Raw genomic sequence first — 26,054 nt, 5'->3', positions numbered from 1 at the left:
TGTCAGCACTTACAGGAGGAGGATTAGCCTGTCAAGCCATTGTGCCAGCCACAAAGGCACTTATTTCTTACTGCTATTGAGAAAGAATATGAGAAGCAGAACATCATGTGACAATTTTGGAGTGAAATTTTCCTAATTGATGAAGTACTATGTGTACAGCTAAGTTACACACCTGGGAAAGCATCTGTAGCATTATACTTATAACTGGGCAAAAAAAGATCAAATAAAAATTTCAGAATGCCACAAAACAATCTATACTGCAGCAGAAGGCAGCAAATTCCACTTGAACTAGGTCTCAGCTACTACATGATTAGATTCTGCCATTTCTCACTCTTCACCCTCAAATACAGATGGCTGTGAACTGTCTTTTCTGACCATGCTCAAGTATAACGCAGGAGAGAGAAGTCAGCTTTTAGGTCAATGGTCAAATGATACGATAGAGAACAAAATACACCTTTTATTACTGAAAAAATGAGCTTGAAAAAGAGAAGATGTTAAGTCACCACCGCATGTATGTCCAACATTAAAATGTTTAGCTTAAACGATTATGAGATAATATGCTTATGCGTTTACACTGAAACCACCTGCTGTGAGTTCTCATCTATCACAGCTTGGCTTCACTGGTTTGCAGCCATTACGAAGAGAAAGCCACTACCACTCACAACTGTGTGCTCAAGAAAGTCAGTCACAAATCAGTTCAATAAAATTTAGTTTTGGATCAGTGTTACGGTTCAACAAGTTAAGTCATCAACTGGAATGCAAGCTGGCAATATCTGGGCCCAAATCCTGGCAGCTCCACTTCCCATCCAGCTCCCTGCTTGTGGCCTGGGAAAACAGTCGAGGTCGGCCCAATGCATTGGGACCCTGCAACCGCATGGGAGACCCGGAAGAGGTTACTGGTTTCCGGCTTCGGATCGGCGCGCACCGGCCCGTTGCAGCTCACTTGGGGAGTAAAACATCGGATGGAAGATCTTCCTCTCTGTCTTTCCTCCTCTATGTACATCCAGCTTTCCAATAATAATAAAATCTTTAAAAAAAAAAAAATAAGCAGTTTTCAAGAATGAATTAATTCTTCAAAAATACTTTTTATGAGGAAAAATGGGTGGTATATTTTATATTTTAGGACAAAAAAAACTTTCTAAATTCTATTTTTTATTTTCCTGGCTTTCTTTCCTCCTGAAGCAAAATAAAACAATTCAATAGATGACTGTAATGAGACAGAATGACTAGCACAGTCACGGGACTCTCCGTTCCTGGACTCCCTATCATAGCAGGAGGTCACTGAAGCCAGCATCTATCACAGTCTGCAGCACAGAGTAGGTGACTGCTGGCAATAATGATCATTCTAACAGCAGGGTTGAAGGTGGCGGGAGCAGAAGCAACAGCAGCTGCTATCATTTCTACTAAATGTTTATCCAATCCCCACAACAAATAAAAAGAAAGTATTATATGAAAATTTGAACATAAGAGACCATACGTAAAAGAGAAATAACTTCATGGTCATGTGACGGTTATAAGTCTTCCAATTTATCCAATGCTAAACCTAATACAATACAAATGTCTTATGATATGAGAACAATATAAGAGTACAGCAGAAGTTTGTGTGAAATTTAATTTAAGGATAAATTGAGGGCTGGCAGGCCTGGTACGATAGCCTAGCGGCTGAAGTCCTTACCTTCAACACACCGGGATCCCATATGGTCAGGCACCGGTTCTAATCCCAGCGGCCCCACTTCCCATCCAGCTCCCTGCTTGTGGTCTGGGAAAGCAGCTGAGGATGGCCCAAAGCCTTGGGACCTTGCACCCACGTAACAGACCCAGAAGAAGTTTCGAGCTCCTAGCATTGGATTGGCTCAGCTTCAGCCATTGTGGCTGCTTGGGGAGTGAACCATCAGGCGAAAGATCTTCCTCTCTCTCTGTACTCCTCTCTGTATATCTGCCTTTCCAATAAAAATAAACAGACCTTAAAGAAAAAATTAAGGGCTGCATGTTGCTCAATTGGCTAATCCTTGGCCTACAAGCACCAGCATCCCCTATGAGTGTCATTTCATGTTCTGGCTGGTCCACTTCCCGTTCTCCTCCCTGCTTACGGCCTGGGAATGCAGCGGAAGATGGCCAGAGAACTTGGGCTCTGGCACCTGCATGGGAAGCCCAGCAGAGTGTCACAGCTTCCAAATCAGAACAATTCACAGAATCTGCTCTGGAAAGACTATAGCAAGTGAGAGCAGAATCACAGGGATCTCAACTACTCAAATATCAGAGATTGCAAAACAAAAAAGATGCCTGCCATGTTCAAAGACAGAAATGCTAGGCTTTAACACTTCAGCAGAGACTAAAAATGATAAAAAACACTACACCTGTGAAGAAAAACCAAATAGGTACTCTAAAAAATAAAAAGACAATGATTAAAACTTAGAATATCAATGAATGAGATTAACACCATATTAGACTTGGCAAAATAAAGAATTAGTAGAATAGTGGACAGCTACCTTGAGACAGGGTAGACATGAGGCCCTGGGGATGTGAGCATGCAGGGAGGTGGAGCAAGCCTGGGGAATTCCCCTCGTGCTTGGTCACAAGAGTGGTGGGGGGAGCGGAGGGGAGAGCTCTAGGTTAGATGTTGGCATGGTGTAATGCTGGACTGGGCTTGGGACTGTGGATGTGTTTGGATCTTGTGTAGGCAGAATGGAGGGGCCCAGGCCAGCACCGGTGCCAGAAGCTTGGGTCCCTATTGGACTGGCAGACTTCCAGACCAGCACATCACATCATTGGAAGACTGGGCTTTGGAAGACTGGGCTAGGGAACTCATGCACTCCCAGGTACAGGGACTATGGATGGATCAGGGGAAGGGGAAAGAGAATGTGTAGGGCAGAGGACCACTGAGGGAGTATGTTGCAGGTGAGGAATGAATTCTGAGGGAATTCCATTGAAAGGCTACTGTACTTGCAGGTAAGCGAGGGGGCTGAGACCCAACACTTTGGATGAGGGAAGCTGCAAAACCTTTATGGGTCAGACCAACACACCAGCCCACGTGGGAGACCTGAAATGGGCTAGTTAGCATTGATCACTGCCAATCACCACCCACTGGTGCACACTAAAACTAGAGCTGAGGGCCTACCTGGCAGGGTTAGATCACAGTACTCACCAGTGAGTGTCATAACAGGGCATGAGTAATGTCAAGCTGGGTCATGACACTAATCAGCACAAAAGAGAACCAGGTCTGGGAAGAGATCCTGTGGAGAATATATGGGCTCATCCCTGTGGAACTGCAATTTCAGCTGAACTGCTCAACATCTCGGGGCAGTGACGGGTTGAACTACACATGACCATGGACCCTCTGACACTCATGGGGACTGGAGTTGGGAACAGGCTGGGCTGGTCCACACTGAAAAACCCACAGGTGCACCCAAGAATACAGTGTGGAGTGGGCTGGGCTACAACATCCACCAGCTCATACAAAAGACCGAGACAGAGAGGGCAGATTATGCCAGATAAGGGCCTAACACCTGCTGGTACATGTGAGATCTGGGTCTGGGACTGGGCCTGGGGGCGGAACTTGGGAAGCTCCCACTGGTAAGCACATGATTCAGGTCTGAGTGTTGGTCAGGCTGGGCAAGGCAACTCCACTTGTCACCAAGTGTATGGGTTGGTTGAAGGAGGAAGGGATGCTGGGCAGGGCTGGGTCAAACCTTAGTACACTGGCATGTACAGGAGCCAGGCTGGTATATGGGTCATGCTGAGCAAGGCTATCACACTTACCATTTTGTATGAGCCAGGGATGTGGGCAGACTGAGCAGGGAATAGGCTGTAGCATCCACCAGCAAGAACTAGGACTAGGTTCAGGCCAGGCCAGGCCAGGCCAGGCTAGGCCAGGCTACAGCACCTGATAGCAAAGGTCAAGATGGGGGTTGGGCTATGCTGAGCTGTATCAGAGCAATCAATGGCACACCACAAGATCCATGACTGGGAGTGGGCCTGACTTGGGAACCTAAGAGGATGCCCTAAGTAGGTTGTGGTTTCCACTGGTGAGCACAAGAGCTGTAATGGGGCTGGGCTGGAATAACTGCAGGCCCCTGGCATGGGTGTGTACTGGGTCTGGGGAGTGCCAGAATGAGCTTGACTCCAGCACCCAATGGTGCTTGTGAGAGCCAAGGCAGGTGTACGATGGGCTGGGCTTGATCTCAGCACCCGCTGAACCATGCAAGACCTGGGTCTGGGCGTGGACCAGGTGTGGCTGTGCTGTTGCATCCAACAGTAAGAACCGGAATGGGTGTGTGCTAGTCAGGCAAGGCCACTGTTCCTGCCAGGACAGTGGAACAAATCAGGCTGGGCCAAAACTCACTGATGTGCACAAGATCTGCCACTTGGAGGAAACCTAACAGAGGAGCTTGGGGAACTCACCTGTGAGGACACAGTCCCTGCAAGTCAACACAAGAACCAAAGCTGGGAGCAGGCCAGACCAGGCCAGGTTACAATACCTGCCAGCATACATGTGGCTCAGGTCTGGAGTAGGCCAGGCTGGTCCAGTTTATAACACCAACTGGCAGATCCAAGAAGCCGGACTGGGGGCCATCCAGGCTGGGCTAGGCCACAGTACCAACTAGCATGAGTTGGAACCAGGGGTAGATGGGGCCAGGCCAGGCTATACCACTTTCTGGCAAATGCCTAGGTGAGGCAGGCTATGCCAGACTGGTAGACATAAGACCCGGGCTGGGGCAGGAGGGAGCTAGCCTGGTAGGAGGAAAATAAGGACTGCCACTGCTAGGCCCACAGGAGAGCATGAGAACTGGGACTGGGGGCAGACCAGGCTATGCAGGGCTATAACACCTGTTGGCCTGCATGTGAGCAGGTTTAACGGGAGAGCCAGGCTAGGCTAAGAGACCATATCCACTGGGGCATGCATGAGCCAGAGTGAGTGCAGGCTGGTTAGGCTTTGCCGCAGCATTAGCCAGTAAGCGCTGGGAATGGGGAAAAATCTTGTCAAGCTAGATTGCAGAACCACCTGGAAAGCGCAATATCTGGGACTGGGAGTCGGGCTTGTAGGGAAACTGTGGGCACGTCTCTGATGAGCATGAGAAACAGGATGAGGTAGACCTGGCTGGGCAGGCAGTAGTATCTATCAGCATAAGTGTGGGCTAAATAGTGGGGTCAGTTGGGCTGAGCTTAGTTGCAGCACCCATTGGTGTATGCAAAAGTCAAATGGGATGTGGGACAGACCAAACCAGTCTGCTGTACATATTGGCATGCCCAGAAACCATGGGGTCACTCCAACTGGGCTGCAGTTCCCACTGGTGTACATGTGAGGGTTGAGTATGTGGTGAGCAGGGTTCAGCTGGGCCACAACATCAGTTTGCATAAGAGAAGGGGCTGGAGACAGAACTGACTCCACAATTGCAACCACCCCTGATGTGGATGATAGACTGAGCTGGACCCCATACTGACTAGTATACACTGGCTAGTCAGGTCTGGGATCACTCCGATAAGGTTTCTGTGGGGATCTCCCCAACTGAACAACTGGACTTATAACCCCAACCATGGGGAGAATCACAGCATCTGTGGTCTGGCCATGGAGTGCATGTGTCAGAACTGGGTCTCCTCAGTGGCTAGGACAGAGCAGTGGACAGCATGCTCTAAAGCACATGGAGGAAACAGAAGTCCACTGGGGTGTGCAGTGGACATGTGCTACTGTAGTAGAGGTTAAAGAACAGAACAAATTGAACAACTCCCCCAGCCAAGTGTTGACAGCATTAAAACTAATTTTTTTTTAATCTCACACCACCAACAACAACAAAAAAGAATTAGTGAAAGAAGAAACTCTTTGGAACATGGAGAGACAAAAACTTAGAAGACAGGGTAAGTAAAACAAAGAACACAGATGAGGCCGGCCATGTGGCACAGTGTGTTTTCTGGGGAATAAACCAAAGTTGGAAGATTATCTCTCTCCCTGTGTTTCTCTCTTTTCTCTGTCCCTCTTTCATTCTGTCTCTCCTGTTTCTTTCTCTTCCTCTTTCTCTCTCTTCTCCTTTCCTCTTTTTCTTCCTTCCCTCCTTCTTTCCTTCCTTCCTTCTTCCTTTTTGTTTTTTCTTTCTCTATCCCTCCCTTTCTCTCTTGTTCTCTATTACTCTGCCTTTCAGATAAATATTTTCTTCAAAAAATACACAGAAAAGAAAAGACAGATGAAGGAAAAAAAAAGACAGATGAATGGAGAGAATGGGACAGAAGCAAAATTTGTAAAGACAGTAAGAGTTTTCCAAAACTGAATGGAGAACACCAAACTACACATTCAAGATACCCTACAAATTCATAAACACATCTATCCAAAAGAAGAATAAACAGGTCTACCAAAACAAAGCCACAGAACACAAACAAAAAATATATACACTAAAACAAAACAGAGAAAGTCACTTTTAAACGCAACAAGAAAGAGTGGGTGCTGCAGTGTGGCGGGTTAAGCCACAGTTTAGGGTGTCTCCACCCCATATTGCAGTGCTGGCTCAAATCCCAGCTCCTCTGCTTCTGATTCAGCTTTCTGATAATGTGCCCTTCAAACTAAGAAAAACAAATACAACTTTTTTTTTACAAGAATAAAAGCATATTCCAGCAGAAAGTAAATAAAATCTTTAGCTCATAAGGAAAACAAGTTAAGAGGGCTTTCAGAACACTGCACATACGTTCTAACAACTGAGGGGAGAAAAAAACCAAGACTGGGAATATATCTGTATGCCCCACACTGCTGAGGAAAATAGCATATGAAGAAATTTTAGGGAATAATAGATTTGTTCACCTCCTTGAGTGTGCTAAAGCTTTCATGAGTGTATATTAAATAAATGTAGTTCATTGTATGTTGATTTCACCTCTATAAGACCATTTTTGAACTGCCATACGATACCTCGGAATTTACCAAAAGGAAATGGAATGAGCATGTGAAAGAGCTATCTATAGCAGCTCAGCTCACAACAGCTAAGAAAAGGCATGAACCCAGATGTTCATTAACTGATGACTAATTTTTTTTATGTGGTATATATTCATGATGAAATGCCACTCAGCCATTAAAAAGAATGAAATTCTGTCTTTTACAACAAAAGGGGTGCAACTAGAAATCATTTTGCTCAGTGAAGAAAATATTTTCTGTGAACTATAGCAGTTAACATAAAATGCAAAAAAAAAAGCATAAGGCTGAGACTGACATTTTATGAACTGATTATTATTTATATCCTTGTCTATATTCCTATGGAACAAGTGGTTTTTCTTCTTACTGAATTCATGGTTAATGGTGCATTAAGTCCATGATTATAAAACAAACTGAAAGTATGTTATTATAAAAATTAAAGGGAAAAAAGGAAGGAAGGTGGGATCGTAAAAGAGAGGAAGAAGAAATATGGGTATGGTCTTAGGGCTGTACCTATGGAACCTGTTCACTTTATAACAACAATTTAAAAATGGGGCATAATAAAGCAGTACTTTTTAAAAAGTGGTAGAAGTGACTTATTTTTAGGATTGACTTATCTGAAAGGCAGAGTAATAGAGACAAGAGGCTATCCCAAGAGAAAGACATTTTTCATCTGCTGGTTCACCCTCCACCTGCCTGTAATAGCCAGGGATGGGCCAGGCCAAATCCAGGAGCCAAAAACTTCATCTGGGTCTCTCCTATGGGTGTCAGGAACCCAAGCACTTTAGCCATCGTTCACTGACTCTCAGAGAACACACAAGCTGACACACTAGATTAGCCAGCAGGAAGTATGGAATAGCTAGGACTCAAACTAGGCACTGGGACAGGGGATGCAGGCACCCCATATTGCACCTAACCTACTTAACCTCCTGTATCACAAAGCCTACCCCAGCAAGGCACTGCTTAACAGCAAAACTTATCATCTTAAAAATAGTTCTCAAGAATATCTGCCAGGTTCTGAATTATTAACAAGAGAAGGAAAGCCAGAAAAAACAAACATTTGCTTGGATTTATGCAGGAGAATGGCAGTGGGTGGTAAATTTGGCTGAAGATAATGAGCATAGGTTTAGGAAAGTCAAAACTTGGAATCAAGATAAACACTAAGAGATTATTTGCCTTCTGAGGCTGCAAACACCTTCCATATATGCAAATATTGAAGGATGAACTTGAAGTTGAAGATGACATCAGCATGTCTGGGTCCAGATTGTACTTGTTTTCTTAAGCTGTATAAAGAAAATGCTAGGGCATTTTTTTCCCAGTTTGTGCTGAAGACCAGAAAGTACTGAAACATTTATCCACTAAAGCAATGGACTGTTAAAAGAGAAGGGCCCTGTGAGTCATTCCTGATGGATAGAAGCGATGAGGATGGCTCCAGGATCAGAACATCTCTGGAGTAACTACTCAAGAGATCAGACCAGGGGAGGGATGGAGCAGGGGGATTTCGAGACATTTCACAAGGAGATGGTCTGGAAAGCAAACTGGCAATTCAATGAAAGGTGTGACCCCCCCCCCCCACAAAGGCATTCAAGAAACTGGCTCGTCTTCATCACGAAACTACCCAATTATCTCAGGCTACTGAGTTGTAAAAGTCATAATAAGAAATATTTTCTGATTAGCTAATCTATATAATTATTATTTACTCAATATCTTTCTGTTCAATACCAGTTGCTCTCCACCCATTTCAGTAATCGCAATAATTTTTTCAATAAATGCTGATGTTACAAATATTGGCACAGGCAATGCAAAGGTGAAACATTTTGAAGCCAAAATTAATAGAAGATTTTCTGAAGTTATTGAACAGATGTCAAAGAACCATTTGGATCACATGCAAATCATGTAGTTGGGCACTGCCGCTACATGGAAAACCCTGGCTGAGTCTCTGGGCTCCCTGCTTCAACCTGACCCAGCCTCTGCCTTGGTAAGTATTCGGAAAATCCATCAACAAACGAGAGTCCTATATAGTTCTCAAATTAAAAAAAAAATATGAAGAATGTGCTCAATAAAAAAAATTTAAAAATATCTTACGATAACATCTTGAATTGGAGCACTTAAGAGTTAACAGAACTCACCATACAGATCTTCCACACATTTGGTTAGCTTAATTCCCAGGTGTTTAAGATTCCGCTCCACTATCTTAAAGGGGACTGTACTGACAATTTCTCTCTCAGCCATGGAATTATTTGTGTATACTAGTGCCATCAATTTGTGTTCATTAACTTTGTATCCTGCTACCCTGCCAAAGTCTCTTCTGAGATCCAGTAGTCTCTTGATTGAGTCTTTCGGTTCTCCTAGGTAGAGAATCCTGTCATCTGCAAACACAGACACTTTCATTTTCCCATTTCCAATTTGGATTCCTTTAATTCCTTTTTCTTGTGTAATAGCTCTGACAAAGACATGTCTAGACAATGGGATGCTGGACTGTCTGACGCTGTCTCCACCAGCAATGTTGGGGCACACTTTTAACAGACTGTTAGAATTATAACATGTCATGAAGGACCACATTATTGTAATAATATGGGGAAAATCAGTTGCGGGGTGGGAATTTTGGGGGGTAATCCCAGACTCTACATAATTATGCCATAAAACTCAAAATAAAAAGATTAAAAAAAGACTTAACAGAACTCACAGACTCCCTAGGAAAGGGAAAAAAGCAAATAAACAGCTTCAAAAGTGTTAGCTGAAGAGAAACACACAAAACAAACCAAAAACAGCTATCAGAAAAATGAAGCTATTAAAAAAAGTATTACAATTAAATGAAAGTTGGTATAGGTATTACATTAAATATTAAATTTCTTAAAATAACTGAGGGTGTCAAGGATGAGAAAATGAAGCAAAGGGACAAAGGTATGATATCCACATTCTAGGTCTTGGGCAAGGAGTTAGCAGCACAGCATCAAAAACAAAACACACACACAAACAAACAAAAACAGAGGAGCACAAGGTGCCAGAGTGGGCAAATGAAGAGGCACAGATGAAATCCATGTTTCTGGAGCCACATGAGATTCTCCTCCCATGTCCCTGCTACAGAAAAGAAACCTTCGGGTAAGGGACCCTAGAAGAATGAGGTCTTAAATCATGTGCACTAACTCATTCTCATAATCTCTCAGCCAGGAGAGAAACACTACTACTAAATCTCATTTTACAGGTGAAATAAAGGCCTAATTGTAGTAGACGATTTTAAATAGCATGAAGAGTTAAAATGTCTCATCAACGTTTGTTTCAAAAGTAAGATTCACTTCCCTTGCAAGACCATCTTTTAAAGGAAAATCTTGTCACTCATGTGTTGGTTACTCAGTGGCGCTTTTTTTTCATGGTGCTGTAATTTGTTGTTGTTGCTGTTGTGGCTGTTCTCATACCAGTTGTTGACCTGGTTTCATGGCTTCTCAATTATGGAAATGTATAGTGATGGAGTGCTGGGGTCTATCATATACAGATGTGGGGGAATAATGGAACATTCATCCCTGCTTTCAGATGAAAGATGGATTCCCAATGAAACTGATGGATGTCAGACATGTGTAGACAATGGGATGCTGGACTGTCTGACATTGTACCAGCAATGTCGGGGTACATTTAAATAAGAGACTGATAGAATTATGATTCCTTATGAAGGACTACACCATTGTAGTAAAATGGGGAAAATCTGTCGGGGGATGGGAGTGTAGGGGGAATCCCAGCCTATACGAAATTGTACCACATAATTCAGAATTCAAAATAAAAATATATTAAACTATACAAAAAGAAAGAAAATCTTTGTTCTAGTCATGACTTTATAACATGCACATTTCCCAGCCATTGCAACAATGGCTTTAACCAAAACTTCCATCATATAAACTGACAACCGGAAATTATGACTCCAAGGGCATCAAATGAAGACAAGTACAATTGATTTTTAGTTCAACTGCAGGGGCAAGTTTTCCCTTCTTTACCACGGCTGGTTGAAAACTGCATAGGACTTTGTCAGAGATATAGAGAACTCTGAGTTGCCTTTCCTCAGATGCCTCTGGAAAGGCAGCAAGGGATAGGAAGCACCTCCCTAGCTTTTCCTCAGCCCGTCACTTCCAACTCTCAAGCAGAAACACCTCAGCTGTCCCCAGTCTTCATATCCCGTTGGTTTGTAGGATCCAGCACATGCTGTTCCAGGAGCAGCCTCTGCCTCCACGGGGGAGGTCTCCAGCTGTCCAGGTATGCCAGTGACAACGTCAAGATGACACCCTTTGGGGTACGCTTAAATAGGAGACTGATAGAACTATGATTCCTTATGAAGGACTACACCATTGTAACAAAATGGGAAAAATCTGATGGGGGGTGGGAGTTTCGGGGGGAATCCCAGCCTACACAAAATTGTACCTCACAATTCAAAATAAAAATACATTAAAAAAGAAAAAAATGACACCCTACTCTAGAGGGGATGTCTTAGCAAGTCGGCTCAGCTATACTTCTAAACCATGTTCTGTTGTCAGTTTTCTGGTAAAAATAAACAAATAAATAAAACTCACCACACCAATCTGCATTCATTTCTTAACACACATAGTTGGGAGGAAATACATACGTACACACACATACATATATACATGAATTTATCTACTGACCCTCTAAAGCTACATACTAGAAGAGGCAAAAAATGTAAAGAAACCAGGCCCCCCCAAAATCTTCCTTTTTCCTCTCCTTCCTCAGTATTTTTGAAAGCACCTATATTAAGAAGCCACATGTGGAGGTGCTAAGAAGGCATTGTCATATCAAATAGCCAGCACCAACTGTGCAGTCACAGCCCCAACACAATCGCCTGAGCAGGTTATGAATCCAAACACCTGGCAGATCAGGGACTCAAACTCATGAAATGCACTTGCCTCCAGAAACAAGATGGGATTTGAAGCAACCTCTTGTTAGGTAACATGACCCCATGTTTTAGGGATTATTCTAGATTTAGAGTTCTCATTTATTCCTAAAATATTCTGTGTGTAGTTTGCATGGATCACTTTAAACCAAGCTTTTTGTATCTTCCCTAGTACAGAAACAGACCAATAAATAAACATTAACTTCCTATTTTTCATCTTTAAAAACATGAGAACATTACTCTCTACTGTTCAGAGTTGTTTAAGGGACCGAATCAGTTTACAAATGGAAGATACTTATCTAACTTTCAGATACAGTTTTGATTTTTCTACAGCATGCAATTACTAGCTTTTTGCCACTAGATGGCAACTGTGCATCAGCAGGTGAAAGTCGAAACAACAGTTTTATTTAAGGAACGTGTAAAAAGCTATAGGTATTTTCTGGCATCTGATGGGGAGATCAAATTTTAGGCACTTAAAAGGGGATACCATGGAAATTCCACATTCTGTAACAAATTAAATAGGTGAGTACGCTTATTTCTCATCTTTAAATCTTCAGTCACCTTAATTATAAGTCTAAGTAATCTAAGGAAAAGGGCATTTATGCAACATCAAACATACCTCTGACCCCAAACTGAGAGAAATGATCTCATCCTCAAAAGCAGAATGTGTGTCAATATGAGCAGGAATTCCTGAGATGAAAAATACGTATTAAGTCACTTTATTTTCCTTTTAGTAGATTTAAGATGATTCTAAATATAACCTCACACAGTAAAGCAAAAATATTTTGTCATCAGGAAGGCCCCTTAGTCTGAGTTAAAGAGAAACATTTAAGGCGACTATGACTAACAAGAAAATATCAACTATAACCTTAAAATGTAATTCTTGGGTACGGTGAGGTGGCCTAGCAGCTGAAGTCCTTTCCTTGAACACACTGGGATCCCATATGGATGCCGGTTCTAACCCCGGCAGCTCCACTTCCCATCCAGCTCCCTGCTTGTGGCCTGGGAAAGCAGCCAAGGACGGCCCAAGTCCTCGGGATCCTGCACCCGCATGGGAGACCTGGAGGAAGTTTCTAATTCCTGGCTTAGGATCGGCGCAGCACCGGCCGTTGTGCTCACTTGGGGAGTGAATCATCGGACAGAAGATCTTCCTCTCTGTCTTTCCTCCTCTCTACATGTCCGACTTTCCAATAAAAATAAACAAATCTTTTTAAAAAATGTAGTTCTTAAAATGTGTTTACTTGAAAGGCAGAGTGACAGAATCGGCACAGAGAAAGATCTTCCATTTACTGGTTCATTCTCCAAATATCTGCAACAGTAGGGGCCGGGCCAGGCCAAAGCTAGAAGACCCACTGCCTAGGCCATCACCTGCTGGCTTCATAGACACATTAGCAGCAAGCAGGATGGCACGTGGAATAGCCAGGACTCAGACCAGGACTCTGACAGGGGATGCAGGAGTCCTGCGTAGTGGCTTAACTCTGCACCACAATACACCCCCCTAAATCTAAAAGTATCCTAACTGTAAGTTAAAAACCCATTGGACCCAATCAAGTCCTGGGAGTCACTGTGTAACTAGGACATGCATCCAATCCTAGCCCAAGAGGAAGATGTGAAGACAAATACCAAAGTTAATATTCCCCTAGAAAATGGTGGATCCCCAAGTTCTTGTGGAGCAAAAGCAGCAGCTAGGAGTGAAGATGGCAGCATACAGATAATTACAACCGGCTGGCTCAGTCAAGCTATCCCTCCGTGAGCTGAGCACCTCACAGGCAGAGAAACCTTGCCACAGGGTGAGGGTGTACAGAGCAAGCAATACTCAGTCCCTGCTCTCAAGAAGCTGATACAGCAGTGGAAACACACTGAAATAAATACATGAAAAAGGTCAACAATTCTTACCATTAAAATCCTTAAAACCATGAAATCATTACAAACATCAGACAAAAAAAACTCTGCTAACATCCTACAACTGTCTTTCACACTTTCAAATAAAGATCATCCAACCAATGAACCTTTCCTTCCATAAAATTAGTTGGTGTATTCCATTAATATACCTATTTCTCAAACAATCATTACTTCTTATAATTAAAATGTTGAGAAATAACAAGGAAAATAGAAGACAGAAGTAGGTGTCATTTTACCTATACTTTAGGTTCTTTTTATATGCAGTCTTTTAATTTATTTTGCTTTAAAATTTAACTATTTATAACATTCTGCCACATTCACTTCATAAACAGGCATCACATACATACACACAAATGCTTTTTTTTTAACTTCCCTTCAGAACTGAGATCAACACAAGTAACCAATGTGATATGATAGGTGGTTTGACCAAAAAAAATAACATTTTTTAATCTCAGAGAGCTATATCATCAAAATAGTTCTGAAATACATGCCTGGAGTTTTACAAAAAGAAATACTCACCATGCCCAGGCTGATACTGATTTATGGTCAGCTGATCAGGTTTATGTTTAATGTAACCTTCCTTCAACCACTTCTCCAAAAATCTGTCACAAATATCAGGCAGACCTAAAACCATTAATCATAAATACAAAACATAGTAAAACACTTCCTTTGCATGTTTTACCTAAGAATAATAATTTTAAAAAATGATGGAAATCAATAGCTTTTAACATGGCAGTTGAATCAATTAATAATAAAAAAATCCACAGAGTAAAATGTTAAGGTAAAAACAAAATTTTCTTAAGGAACTTCTTATTTTGTTGGTTTTATCAAATATAAAGCCCAAAAGAACAATTTACTAATAATTTTGATATTTTGCAAAATACTAATAAAATTATAAACTATAATACACAGTGGAAATTAACTTGACCACTTCTGACTGTTCTTTGCTAACTTTTTGGTTAAGCTAGTTTTCTGGAATTATAAGGATTGTTTCATAATGAAAGAAAAAGTTTACATATAAGACCAGAATCATAAAAGTTTAAGAATTCTAGCAGAGGAGTAAGAGTCTGGCAGCAGCGAAGACCCTGCCTAGGTCACCCACACCCCGTCTCAGAACGCCTGGCTAACCAGGCTTCCAGGCCCAGCTCCACTGATTTCAGTTTCTAGCTGAGGGGCGCCAGGGAGGACTGCAGGTGACGGCTCAGCGATCACGACCCTCTCACCTACATGGGGAACCTGATGGGAATTCTGGGCTCCTGATTTGGGCCCGGCCTTAAGAGAACAGGGTTCCCCCCGGCCCCTGCTTTTATAGTCTTTATCTTGTGTCTCATTTCTTATTTTCTCACCTACAACTTCACCTCTCTCTCCAGCCCTGTTCCTGCAGTGTAGGTCACGGTAACAAAAAAGAATTCTACCACAGAATTATTATCCAGAGTATACAGTAAATCTTATTAATCAGCTAAATAACACATTATAAAAAAACTGACAAAGGATATATAATGAAATTCAAACAAAAGGGAAATAAAAATAGCCAGCCCCATGAGTAATCAAGAAATTACAAATTCAAGTTGTATTAATAACAGGGACACATTCGGTGAGAATATTGGTAGAGCTGGTTTTCTTGTGTGTTTTTTTGTTTTGTTTTGGTTTGGTTTGGTTTTGGTAGAGCCGCTTTGGAGATAAATCTGAACTAATTAGCATGTTTTGAATGAATATAATCTTTGATATGATTTTATTTTTTAGTAGGCTCATTCAAGAAACTTGGGCCTAGTGTACGAGAGGCATCACTGCAGTGCTGCTTACAGACACTAAAACTAGAAACAGCCTTACTATGCTTCAACAGGAAACTAACTGAACCAATTATTACAGGACATTCAGCAAAATAAAAACCTGTAAGCTCTTCACATATCTCCTGTATAAAACGTCCTATGGAAGATGTATCGCGGATAGAAAGCCAGCTGCCAGGACACGTGCAGGAGTGTGCACGCCACACCATTCATACCACACAACAGCACACATGCGAAACCACACACCCGTACAGGTATCTACATGTACGGATATGAGCTCGCTTTTGAAAAAGTTAAAATAATAATATGTGGGGTCATCACTGTGGTGTAGTGGGTAAAGCTCTTGCCTGCAGTGCCAGTATCCCCTTTGGAAGCTGGCTTGAGTACCGGCTGATACACTTTAAGCTCCCCGCTAACGGAGCTAGGAAAGCAGCAGAGCACAGCCCAAAATGCTTGGGCCGCTGCACCGGGACCCTGGAAGAAGCTCCTAGCTCCTGGCCATCTGGGGAGTAGACCAACATATGAAAGATCACTGTCTCCCTCTCTCTGTAACTTTGCCTTCCAAATAAATAAATAAATATTTTTAAAGAAATAGGTAAATACTAAACTAAAATGGTAATAGCTCACACTTTCAAGAAGCATGGGAGCAAAAACGGTGGTCAAAAGGAACTTCAGCTTTACTCATGTTCAATTTTTTTCACCAAAAATATCATACTATTTAGCTAATTATAATATCTCACTATTATCATTTCAGAGGTTCACCTACAAATAAAAAAGTTAGAAAATACACCTTCAACTATGACTTACTATTAACATATTAAACCTGTTTTTCAACCAATATTCATTATTTATTAACAATTACTTACCCCCAGGGAGTGGCTTCTCTTTATCTACATTGTTGTTTTCATAATGGAATTCATAACCAAAATGCTTTACTCTTCTGTGTTTCAAGGATTTCTGAACTATGTAAAAAAAAAAAAAAGATTTGAGGGGAAAAAAGAACTACATTTTTTCACATATTTCAAAGTCAACGTTCTAAGTAAAGATTTGTCTAGTAATGGTAACTTTCACCAAAGGCTAAATTACTAGCCTTAATCAAATAAACCATTCTGCTTATATCTGCTGTTCTTTCAAGTCTGAAATTGTATTAAACATTGGAAGAGTTCCATCCAGCCACAGTGAGCGTTAAACACCTGCACTGCCGCTCAGAACACTGCTAATGATCTGGAAAAAACAGTAGCCCTAGCTTGAAAGTATCTCCAGAGGTTCTTACTAGATAACACAATGTTTCCTCATAGGAACTTGGCTATAAAATGCACAGACGAAAATGAAATGATCATTGTGAAAGGGCTCACAAAAGTTATTTATACACAGTTATGTACTGTGGGTTATGACACCACTTGACACACTAGCTTCCCAATCACGGTGCCAGTTCAAGTCCAGGATGCCGCACGTCTGACCCAGCTTCCTACTGAAGCAGCTAGAACAGCAGTGAAAGGTGGGCCCCTGCCACCAGTCAGAGTAAAGCTCCTGGTTCCTGGCTTAAGCATGGCCCAGCCCTGCCTGCTGCAGCCGTTTGCAAAGTGGACTAGTGGATGGAAGATCTCTTTGTCTCTCTTCTTTGCAATAAATAAATAAGTCTTTAGAAAACAAAAGTTCGTTATAAGAATGTTGGCTAGTAAACAATCAGTCTGAAGTATAGCACTTTATCAGTCTGGGGTTTAAAACTAATATTTTCCATTATTAATGTTCCTAAGAATTGTTATTATGACTTTCTAACATTAGCTACTTTCAATTATTTTGAAGAAATATTAAGGGTTTTAATCAAATAAAGGAATAATAGCATTACATTTTGCAGAACTGTTCAATATCAGAGTTCAAAATTGCTACCTAAAATTTCAATTACCTGTATCTTCTGTCCAATTAATACTTTCCAAAAGCATTTTCTCCTCCTCAGAAGAAATTATTTCTTCTATTACCATAAGGCCTGGAGGTAAGGTCTGATGCTCCAACTCCTTCCACTGCACTGTAGAAAACCAAATTTAAAAAGTCACATATAAAACTTAAAGTTCTTAACTGTAAATAATTCAGTCCTGTGGTCACATATAGTTCATAAAACTCTCAATCCCCAAATAAGGAATAAGAACACTGGAAGCATGTAACATATCAAAAATATGAAAACAAATAATAAAATTGTACACATTTTATCTACTGCAATTACCAAAAGCAAACAGAATAGTATTTGCTTAATCATATTCTATTTGAATGTGACTGAATTGCTTTTAAAATATCATTAAGAGACAAGGTACAGCCATAGTATGTAACTTAACCAAAAAGTCAAAATGTCATGGCTAGTGTTTTGGTGTAGCACATTTAGCTGCTGCCTGCAATGCTGGCATCTGTATGGGCACCAGTCCCCTTCCCAGCTGCTCTAATTTCCCGTCCAGCTTCCTACTGAGATGTCAGATAAAACAGTAGAGGATGGTCTAAGTGCTGAGACCCTGAACCCGGCATAGAGCAAGTGACTAAAGAATGTTTATTAAAACAAAATAATTAACTGATGATCTTCTATCAGAGGAAAAAACTCCCCCACACTGTTATGTCTCTAAAAACTCATACACACAAGAACCATTTTTAAAAGATAATGGGTGTGACAATACCTTTTTCCACAAAATTCAAGTACAAAATGATCTTTTGTCCTAAGTTGTCTATTATTTCTTTTCCATTAAGAGTAACATATGCATTCCTGGATTCTTCCGCAGTTTTGTATCTTACAAATGAGTAGGGCTTATTAGGTGGCATTAAGAGAGCGTCTACCAGTCCACATTCCTCCAACACTGACAGCAGCTGGCTCCTACTCACACCATTACCCAAACCACCATTGGCAACAACCAGGTTCTTAAAAAAAAAAAACAGAGAAAGAAAGCAATGTAAATTACAAATGTCAACATGTTTGTTTAAAAAAAGTCAGATAGCATTATTTTTAATTAATACATCTACAAATATGTAATTAGAAATGTTTCATTATGATTATTTGGTTTCCTAACTTCATGTAAAGCACATAAATTAATTCACTAATAAGTTACAAACATTTAAATAGTCTATTTCAGAGGAATATGCATTATTTAACTACCATAAATATGAATGAAAAGATGATTTTCTTACTTTTCAGAAATATAAACTTAACATAATGAAAAGGACAGAGGAGAAGAAGCAAGCTGTTCCATGACAGGGAGCATGGCCCCCAAGTCCTTGGGTCCCTGCTCCCACGTGGCAGTCTGCAATAAAGCTCCAGGCTTTCAGATCCAGACCAGCCCAGCTCTGGCTGCTGCGGCCATTTGGGAGTGAACCAGTGGATGGAAGACCTCTTTCTCTCTTTCTCTCCCTTTGTCTCTGTAACTGTGGTTTCAAATAAAAAAATAAATCTCAAAAAAAAAAAAAAAAAAAAAAAGGAAAATAGGTTAAGGTGGTAATTATTACAGAGAGTTGTGTTTTAGGCTGATTTCTTCAGTTTTCAAATCCAAACTCTTATTCTAACCTCGCTATAATATTCAACAGAAACTAAAATGGGGCCTGGTGTGATAGCTCGATGGCTAAATCCTCACCTTGCAAGCAAGCACTGGGAATCCTTATGGACGCCGGTCTGTGTTCCAGCTGCTCCACTTCCCACCCAGCTCCCTGCTTAAGGCCTGGAAGAGCAGTACACCATGACCCTGCACCCAAGTGGCAGACCCAGAAGAAGCCCCCAGTTCCTGGTCTCAAATCAGCTCAGCTCCTACCACTGCAGCCATTTGGGGGTGAACCAACAGATGGAAGATCTTTCTCTCTCCTTCTTTCTATAAATCTGATCTGCCTTCCAATTAAAAAAAAAAAAAAACTATACTAAAATGGGGCCGGCCTTTAGCCTGGAAGGTAACAGGCCATTTGGAGTACCTGCTTCCATAGCACAGAGTTCAGGCCCAAGCATCTTGATTACCACATGGGAAACCCAGGCTCCCTGCCTCCACCTGGCCTAGCCCCAACTGTCACAGGATTTGTGAAGCTAATTAGTGGATAGGCATTCTCGTCTGTCTGCATGTGCGTTTCAGTTTCTTCCGTCATTTTCAGGTGGCACTAAACCTCATTCAAGGATTTTGTTTGTTCTTGTGTGTTTTGAAGGAAGAAAATGGCATCTCCTATTTTTTTTTTCTGGGATGTATGGCCTAGGACCCACAAAGTATATACTTAAAACTGATTCGGTTAAATGTTAAGATCTTTAATTTACAATCTATGACTTTCAGGAACACTGTAGTACAGAAAGCTGAATCTTTGATAGACAACTCTCATCAATTTCACAATTTATGCCAGGCATTGGCAAAATTCGTCTAAAAAGAGTAAGTATTTGGGGCCTCATGAACCATATACATTTCTCTCACAGTCATTGCTTTATATTTGAACAATCCTTTAAAAATGTAAAACCCAAGGACTGCCATTGTGGAAAGTTAGGTTAAGCCACCACACGGCACACCAGAGCCTGATATTGGAGTGCGTAGGCTCGAGTTCTGCCTTTATTTCCAACGTCGCTTCCTGCTAATGCACAGCCTGGGAGGCAGCACACAGTGGCCAAGTGCTTTGGTCCCTGCCTCCCTCATGGGACACCCAGATGGAGTTCCTGGCTCTTGGCTCAGCCTGATCCAGACCTGGCTACTGTGGGCATTTGGAAAAAACACCAGAAAGAAAGATTCTCACTTTTTCTCTTTCCCTTTGCCTCTTCCTTCTCCTCACTCCTTGAAATACATAAAACTTTAATCCATTATTAGGTTATTAGCTAGATGTGGCCTGAGGCCCAACAGTTATATGAAATTCAAGATTAATACATAGTGCAGCATATTCAGTTTATCACACATTTGAAAACCTAGACTCTTACCTGAAAAGAATGCAATAAAGTTACTATAAAATTACATAACAAGAAAGGTAAAACTCTGTTCCGTTTTAGGATAGCCAATACTTTATATGTATCCAACTATACACATAACACATATTAAACATACCCAATAGATAACATGACATAATATTTAATCTCAGATGGCTTGCCTCAGTCAATGAGGACTATTAATTAAAATATCAAAATAATCTGGTTAGATGCAACTATAATTAACAGAATCATTTTCATATTCCTAACTCAGTGGTGTTGTTGCTGAGACTTCATCAATGTCAAGGGTGCTCTGCCCAGCCAGGAAAGGAAGGTGGTGAGGCATGCCTCGAGGAGCCTAGTCCAAAGAGATGCTGTCCACAAGACTTACAGACAACTGTAATGGCAGACAGCACAAACACAAGGGGAAGGCAGGGAGCAACGCATTCCTACTACACATGAATTACACAATATAAACACATACAAGGATTATATTAATAATTACTTATCCAAGCCATTTTGTCAGTAATAAAATTACAAAGCAGAAAATTGACTTTTTGTAAGTTATCTTCAGTCCTGACAATTGCTCTTGAGAATTTCATCATGTTGGGCCCGACAGCGTGGCCTAGCGGCTAAAGTCCTCGCCTTGAATGCCCCGGGATCCCATATGGGCGCCGGTTCTGATCCCGGCAGCTCCACTTCCCATCCAGTTCCCTGCTTGTGGCCTGGGAAAGCAGTTGAGGATGGCCCAAAACTTTGGGACCCTGCACCCGTGTGGGAGACCCGGAAGAGGTTCCTGGTTCCCGGCTTCGGATCGGCGCACCAGCCCATTGCAGCTCACTTGGGGAGTGAATCATCGGATGGAAGATCTTCCTCTCTGTCTCTCCTCCTCTCTGCATATCTGACTTTGTAATAAAAATGAATCCTTAAAAAAAAAAAAAGAAAATTTCATCATGTTATAAATTTTCACAAAAACATCTGTATTTATGTCATTAGACAAATATTTGTTCTCTTCAGGATAGATAAAATATAATTTAAGTCTGCATATAAATCTGCCTTTTCCCTTTAATAATACTATGGAGGAAAAAAATAATCAAAGCCCAGATTAAACACAGTTTGGAAGCCATGAGTATGGAGCTGAGTGTTGAAATACATTAGAACTTAAGGATTTGGGAGCAATTACTATAATAATTACTATAAGTATATTCTATAATTTGAAAACACTTTTGCAGTGCTATTATCAATATATATGTAAAATGTTCTCTAGTTAAATCAATAGAAATCTAAATTATAATGCCTCCTTGGCCTTCTGGCTAAGATCAAATGAAATTCAAATTACAGGCTAGGCTATAGGCTGAAACAGAATGTCCTATAGTATGTTTAATATGGATGTTACACAGTACACAATAAACGAAATATATTAACATGTCAACATGTTTACATTTAATGAATAATAGTTTTATGTCACCTGAGTGGCAGAGGACACTATTTCAATGCCTTCATGTCTCAGTAGAGTATGTTTGGCTTTCATTTGTTTCCTTAAGAGTTTCTTCTCAGCCTTGTTGAGTTTGCAATTACTCTGATGCCTGCTCTCCATAGCAATACTAAAAAAAAAAAGGTACAAAATTCAACCTTAAAGAGTCAAAGGAATAATCATAACGATGCTATTTGTATCTTAATACATTTCATAAAAATTTCTGTGCAAAGAGTTTCTTAAATCCTTAGTTATCTTTCACCAATCTAGAAAACTGATGACAACAACAACAACAACAATCTCCAAATAATGAAATATCTAAGAAACGTCATAACATTTCTGAGGGTTCTAAAAAAAGTCTCAGCTCCATGATTTGCACACAAACTGATACAGGGCAGAAGATATTCCACACAGCAGAAAAAGAGCTAAAATAAACATGGACATGTCTGGTTAAACAATAAAATGCTGGCATAACTTTTTTAGAGAAGAGAGAGTAATGACTCTCTGGTCCCATTCCCTGTTCACTACGAAGTCAAAAAAGGAATAAATTTAGGAGGCTCAATAAAATCAGATTTCAAAACAGCAAATAAATACTCAAAATTTTACTTATTAATCTTTAAGTACAGAAAAAACACTGCCTGCCAAGCCTATCGCATTGCCAGCAATCCATCTTCCTAGCACCCGGGGTCGTGTGACAGAGTGGCAGGCGGCAGGCAAGGAGATCTATAACAATAAATCAACTTGGCAAGTAGTCGTGCACACCTGACACAGGCTGTAGGCAGCAGAAAGAAAAGAAACAGAAGGAAAGCAGGTTAGGTGAGAAAAAGTTCAGGCAGAATCAACTACTCAGACGTGAGAGAGAAAAAGACAACTTTCTAACAGGTGAATGTCTGAGTGACTGAGGTTAGTGACACCATCACAACACTGGCTGGCCAAGAAGGCGGCTAAGCAGCGCTGCTCAGCAAGGGAGGAAACAAGTCGGATTCCGGTATGTTCAAGGCACTACGTGGGGTACACAGTCGCAATGTCTGGCAGGTGACAATAGGAAATGGGTCCTTCGGAAGAGACTGAGGTCTGCAGGAAAGGTTTCTAACATTGCACTATTATTTGTTCTAACATCTGCCCCTTGTACTGGACAATCAGATCTTCAAAGACAAGAACTAATCACACTTCTTCTAGTTAACTCAGACCCTCATTCCGGGCTACATGGCAGTAGAACACAGTGTTTAGGAGTGCAGGTGCAAAATTTCAGCTCTATAGTTATTAACTATATGATCCTGGGCTAATTATATACCTCAGTGTTTCAATTTCTTCATCTGTGAGTAAAAATATAATCACAGCAGGAGCCATTCCATAGCAGGCCTAAGCCTCTGCCTGTGGTGTCAGCATTGCATATGGGAGCTGGTTCGAGTCCTAGCTGCTTCACTTCTAAAGCAGCTCCCTTCTTATGGCCTGGGAAAGCAGCAGACGATGGCCCAAAGTTCTTGGGTCCCTGCACCCATGCAGGAGACCTCCTGGCTCCTGGCTCCTGGCTTCAGATCAGCTCAATTCTGGCCATTGTGGCCATTTGGGGAGCAGACCAGCAGATCAAAGATTTTCTCTCTTTCTCTCCTTCCTTCTCTCTGTATAACTCTGCTTTTCAAATAAAAATAAATATTTTAAAAACCATATTAATCATGCTTCTCATAGCTTTGTCAGGAAAGATTAAGTTCATTTTTTACTCTATTACTGTTATTATCAGAAGAGTAAGATAATAGTTTTAAACACTGGTGATTAGCCGAGGACTTCAAAGGAACTACTTTACAGCCATCCTACTTCAAGATCTCTATCTTAGAGGCAGCAAATGGACAGCATATCATAGATAACATGGGATGATGCATAAATAGCTTCGTTCTCAATATTTCCCATTGGTAAATGATTGCAAAGCGGAAAAACTGAGACAGAAAAGCCACTGAAAATCTTGCAAGTCAGCTGCCAATAGTGCGACACCACCAGAGGGAGCCCTATAACCACATTTCTTCCATCCTCTTTCCTAGAGCCCTCCCTCTATCATGAAGTTTACTGCCCCTGAAGGCAAGTCGGGATGCTCTGGGAGGCTTAATTTTTACTTCAGTTCAACAGCTTCACAATTCTCGGACTCCATAGATCTGAGTCACCTCAACAAGGAATAGGCTGATGAGCTGCTGAGATCTGGAGGTGCCCCTCTCTAAGAAAGCTGTAACCCTAGCAGGGAGTTTCCACCACTGCACAGGTGTTTGCATTCTCCACGGCACATTACAGAAAGTCACCACCCACTAGGATACCAGCTGTACTGAATATGGTCCAACCACTTGCAATCTAAGCAAATTCTCTGGGATAAGAATTTGATGATGATGCATTTTCTGCAACTTGCTTGTTGGTAAATTTAACTCCAGTGTACCACACTGTATATTATCCTATATGCGTGCCCATTACAAACTGGGAAGTAATGTATACCCATTACGAACCAGGAAGCATAGGGAAAAAAAGTGCCTGTGCTTAAATCACATGTAATAGCAACATTAGAAAAATTCTAAATTCTTATCAAAGGAAGCTTGATTTTCTTTAAAGTCCAGGGCAACTTCTAGTCGTACATCTAGCTCCTTGGAACACACAAGATGTTGGTGACATAGGCTGACTCCAAGGAGACAAGATGGGTGAGTACAGCAATGAGAAGGAGCATTCATCTTCGATAATGTATTTTTAATTTGGTATCTGTTCATATTAAATTACCTACTTTAAAATAATGGTTTTAAATGAATAGAAAAAACACCTCTCACTCATCATATCCCCTCATTTTAACTCTTTAAAAAACATAAACTGCATTTTCATATGCTCTCATTAATTTGGTTATTCAGCTTTCTCCTATACCTTAATAGAAAGTACAACCCATTAAGTTGGGATTTTCTATGTATTATTCATGAGGTAGCATCTGGCATCCCACAGGAAGCCACTGGGGAGTTTGCGGATTCCTAAACCTCTCCACCACAACTTTGAGTCTGGCATCCTTGTTCGGTGTTTTCATTAACACTGGGTGTGTATCTCTGACTCTGAAGTTCTTACCACACTGCATTACAAGTACCTGCATTGGGATTACCAAGAGACTGTGGGCGCAGACTGAGTGAGTGCCTGGGTTGCAGCTGACAATAAACATGTTCAGTAAAAACAACACTCAGAAACAACCGGTTCACACCATGGGAGGCCCCAGAGTCTCAGGCACTACTCAAATAGGAGCACACGGACCCTCAGCTGGGCAGGTCCTCGGGCCACGGCCACCCCTCTGCTGGACTGCACTGACCCAGGTTCAGTCAGCGGAGCCCTGGACGCGTTAGACGAGGGAACCCCCGTCCCAATTACAAACCCCAAATTAAAAAAAAAAAAAAGAGCCACGCGGGAACTCGTACCAAACACAAACTCCTGCAATTTAAACACGGACAAAACTCCTCGAGAGACAACTGCCCAGGGGCCACACCAGGGCACGGCTCAGTTCGTCAACGGCGAGGCCGGTAACTGGAAGACGGACTGAAGGCCAACGCTGTCTTCAGCAAGAAGTGCCACACACCCCCACAGCGGCTCGGCCATATCCTCCCTCCAGCCTCTTCACTTCAGAGCCCAAGGAACCCGCCGCGCATACCCGCACACCACCTCACCTGGGCGCGGCCATGTTGGAAGCCTCGGCACTACATTTCCCATGCGTCCGCGGGGTGACGGACACCGCGCCCACAAGCCCCTTCGCCTCCCGGAGCGTCAGTGTGGAAAGCATGGCGTGTTACCTCGTACGGTGCAGAAGGAAGTGGGAAAGATGTTGCTGACAGTTCGCACTTAAAAGAGAGTGCTGAGCAGCAAATGATTTCTGATAGAGATGTATTCTACCTGCGTTGGTTTGTGAGCTGTGGGGGTGTAAGGACGATGGTTGGGACTGGAGGTCATTTTCCTGTAGTGTAAATACAATGCCCCATCCGCATCTCACCACAGCAGGATTAATTGTAGGGAACTATTCCTTAGGATACAGCAATGGCAGGCGACAAGGGAAAGCATTGATAAAGACTAGAAATAAAAGGCTTGGGAGAGGTGTGAGGAGAAACGTTAAGTGTCCCCCGTGGCAATCTTGCTTGATTGGGCACTACTAACTGCTCTCAAAAACATCCAGGAGTTCTTTTTCCAGTTACGGAAACTTTTTCTAGTAATCTGAGCTGTCT

The 26,054-nt window shown here is 41.7% G+C and overlaps 1 protein-coding gene across 1 annotated transcript in view; it reads right to left on the bottom strand.

Moving 5' to 3' along the window:
* The window catches only part of ALKBH8 (alkB homolog 8, tRNA methyltransferase), a 66,310-nt gene extending 40,758 nt beyond the window's left edge, over nt 1-25,552 (bottom strand). The window contains exons 1-7 of the mRNA XM_058663961.1: nt 25,506-25,552; nt 21,832-21,967; nt 18,133-18,370; nt 17,379-17,498; nt 16,339-16,434; nt 14,205-14,309; nt 12,403-12,473 (exon numbers count right to left, since the gene is read on the bottom strand). Of these exons, the coding sequence (XP_058519944.1) occupies nt 12,403-12,473; nt 14,205-14,309; nt 16,339-16,434; nt 17,379-17,498; nt 18,133-18,370; nt 21,832-21,967; nt 25,506-25,519 (780 nt within the window). The 5' untranslated portion in view covers nt 25,520-25,552. The remainder of the gene's footprint in view (nt 1-12,402; nt 12,474-14,204; nt 14,310-16,338; nt 16,435-17,378; nt 17,499-18,132; nt 18,371-21,831; nt 21,968-25,505) is intronic.
* Between the last annotated feature and the right edge of the window lie 502 nt (nt 25,553-26,054).

Source organism: Ochotona princeps, chromosome 4 (assembly GCF_030435755.1).
Source record: "Ochotona princeps isolate mOchPri1 chromosome 4, mOchPri1.hap1, whole genome shotgun sequence".
Taxonomy (NCBI): Eukaryota; Metazoa; Chordata; class Mammalia; order Lagomorpha; family Ochotonidae; genus Ochotona; species Ochotona princeps.
Note: the sequence above shows the minus strand (reverse complement) of the source record. Positions and strands in the feature narration are given on the sequence as shown.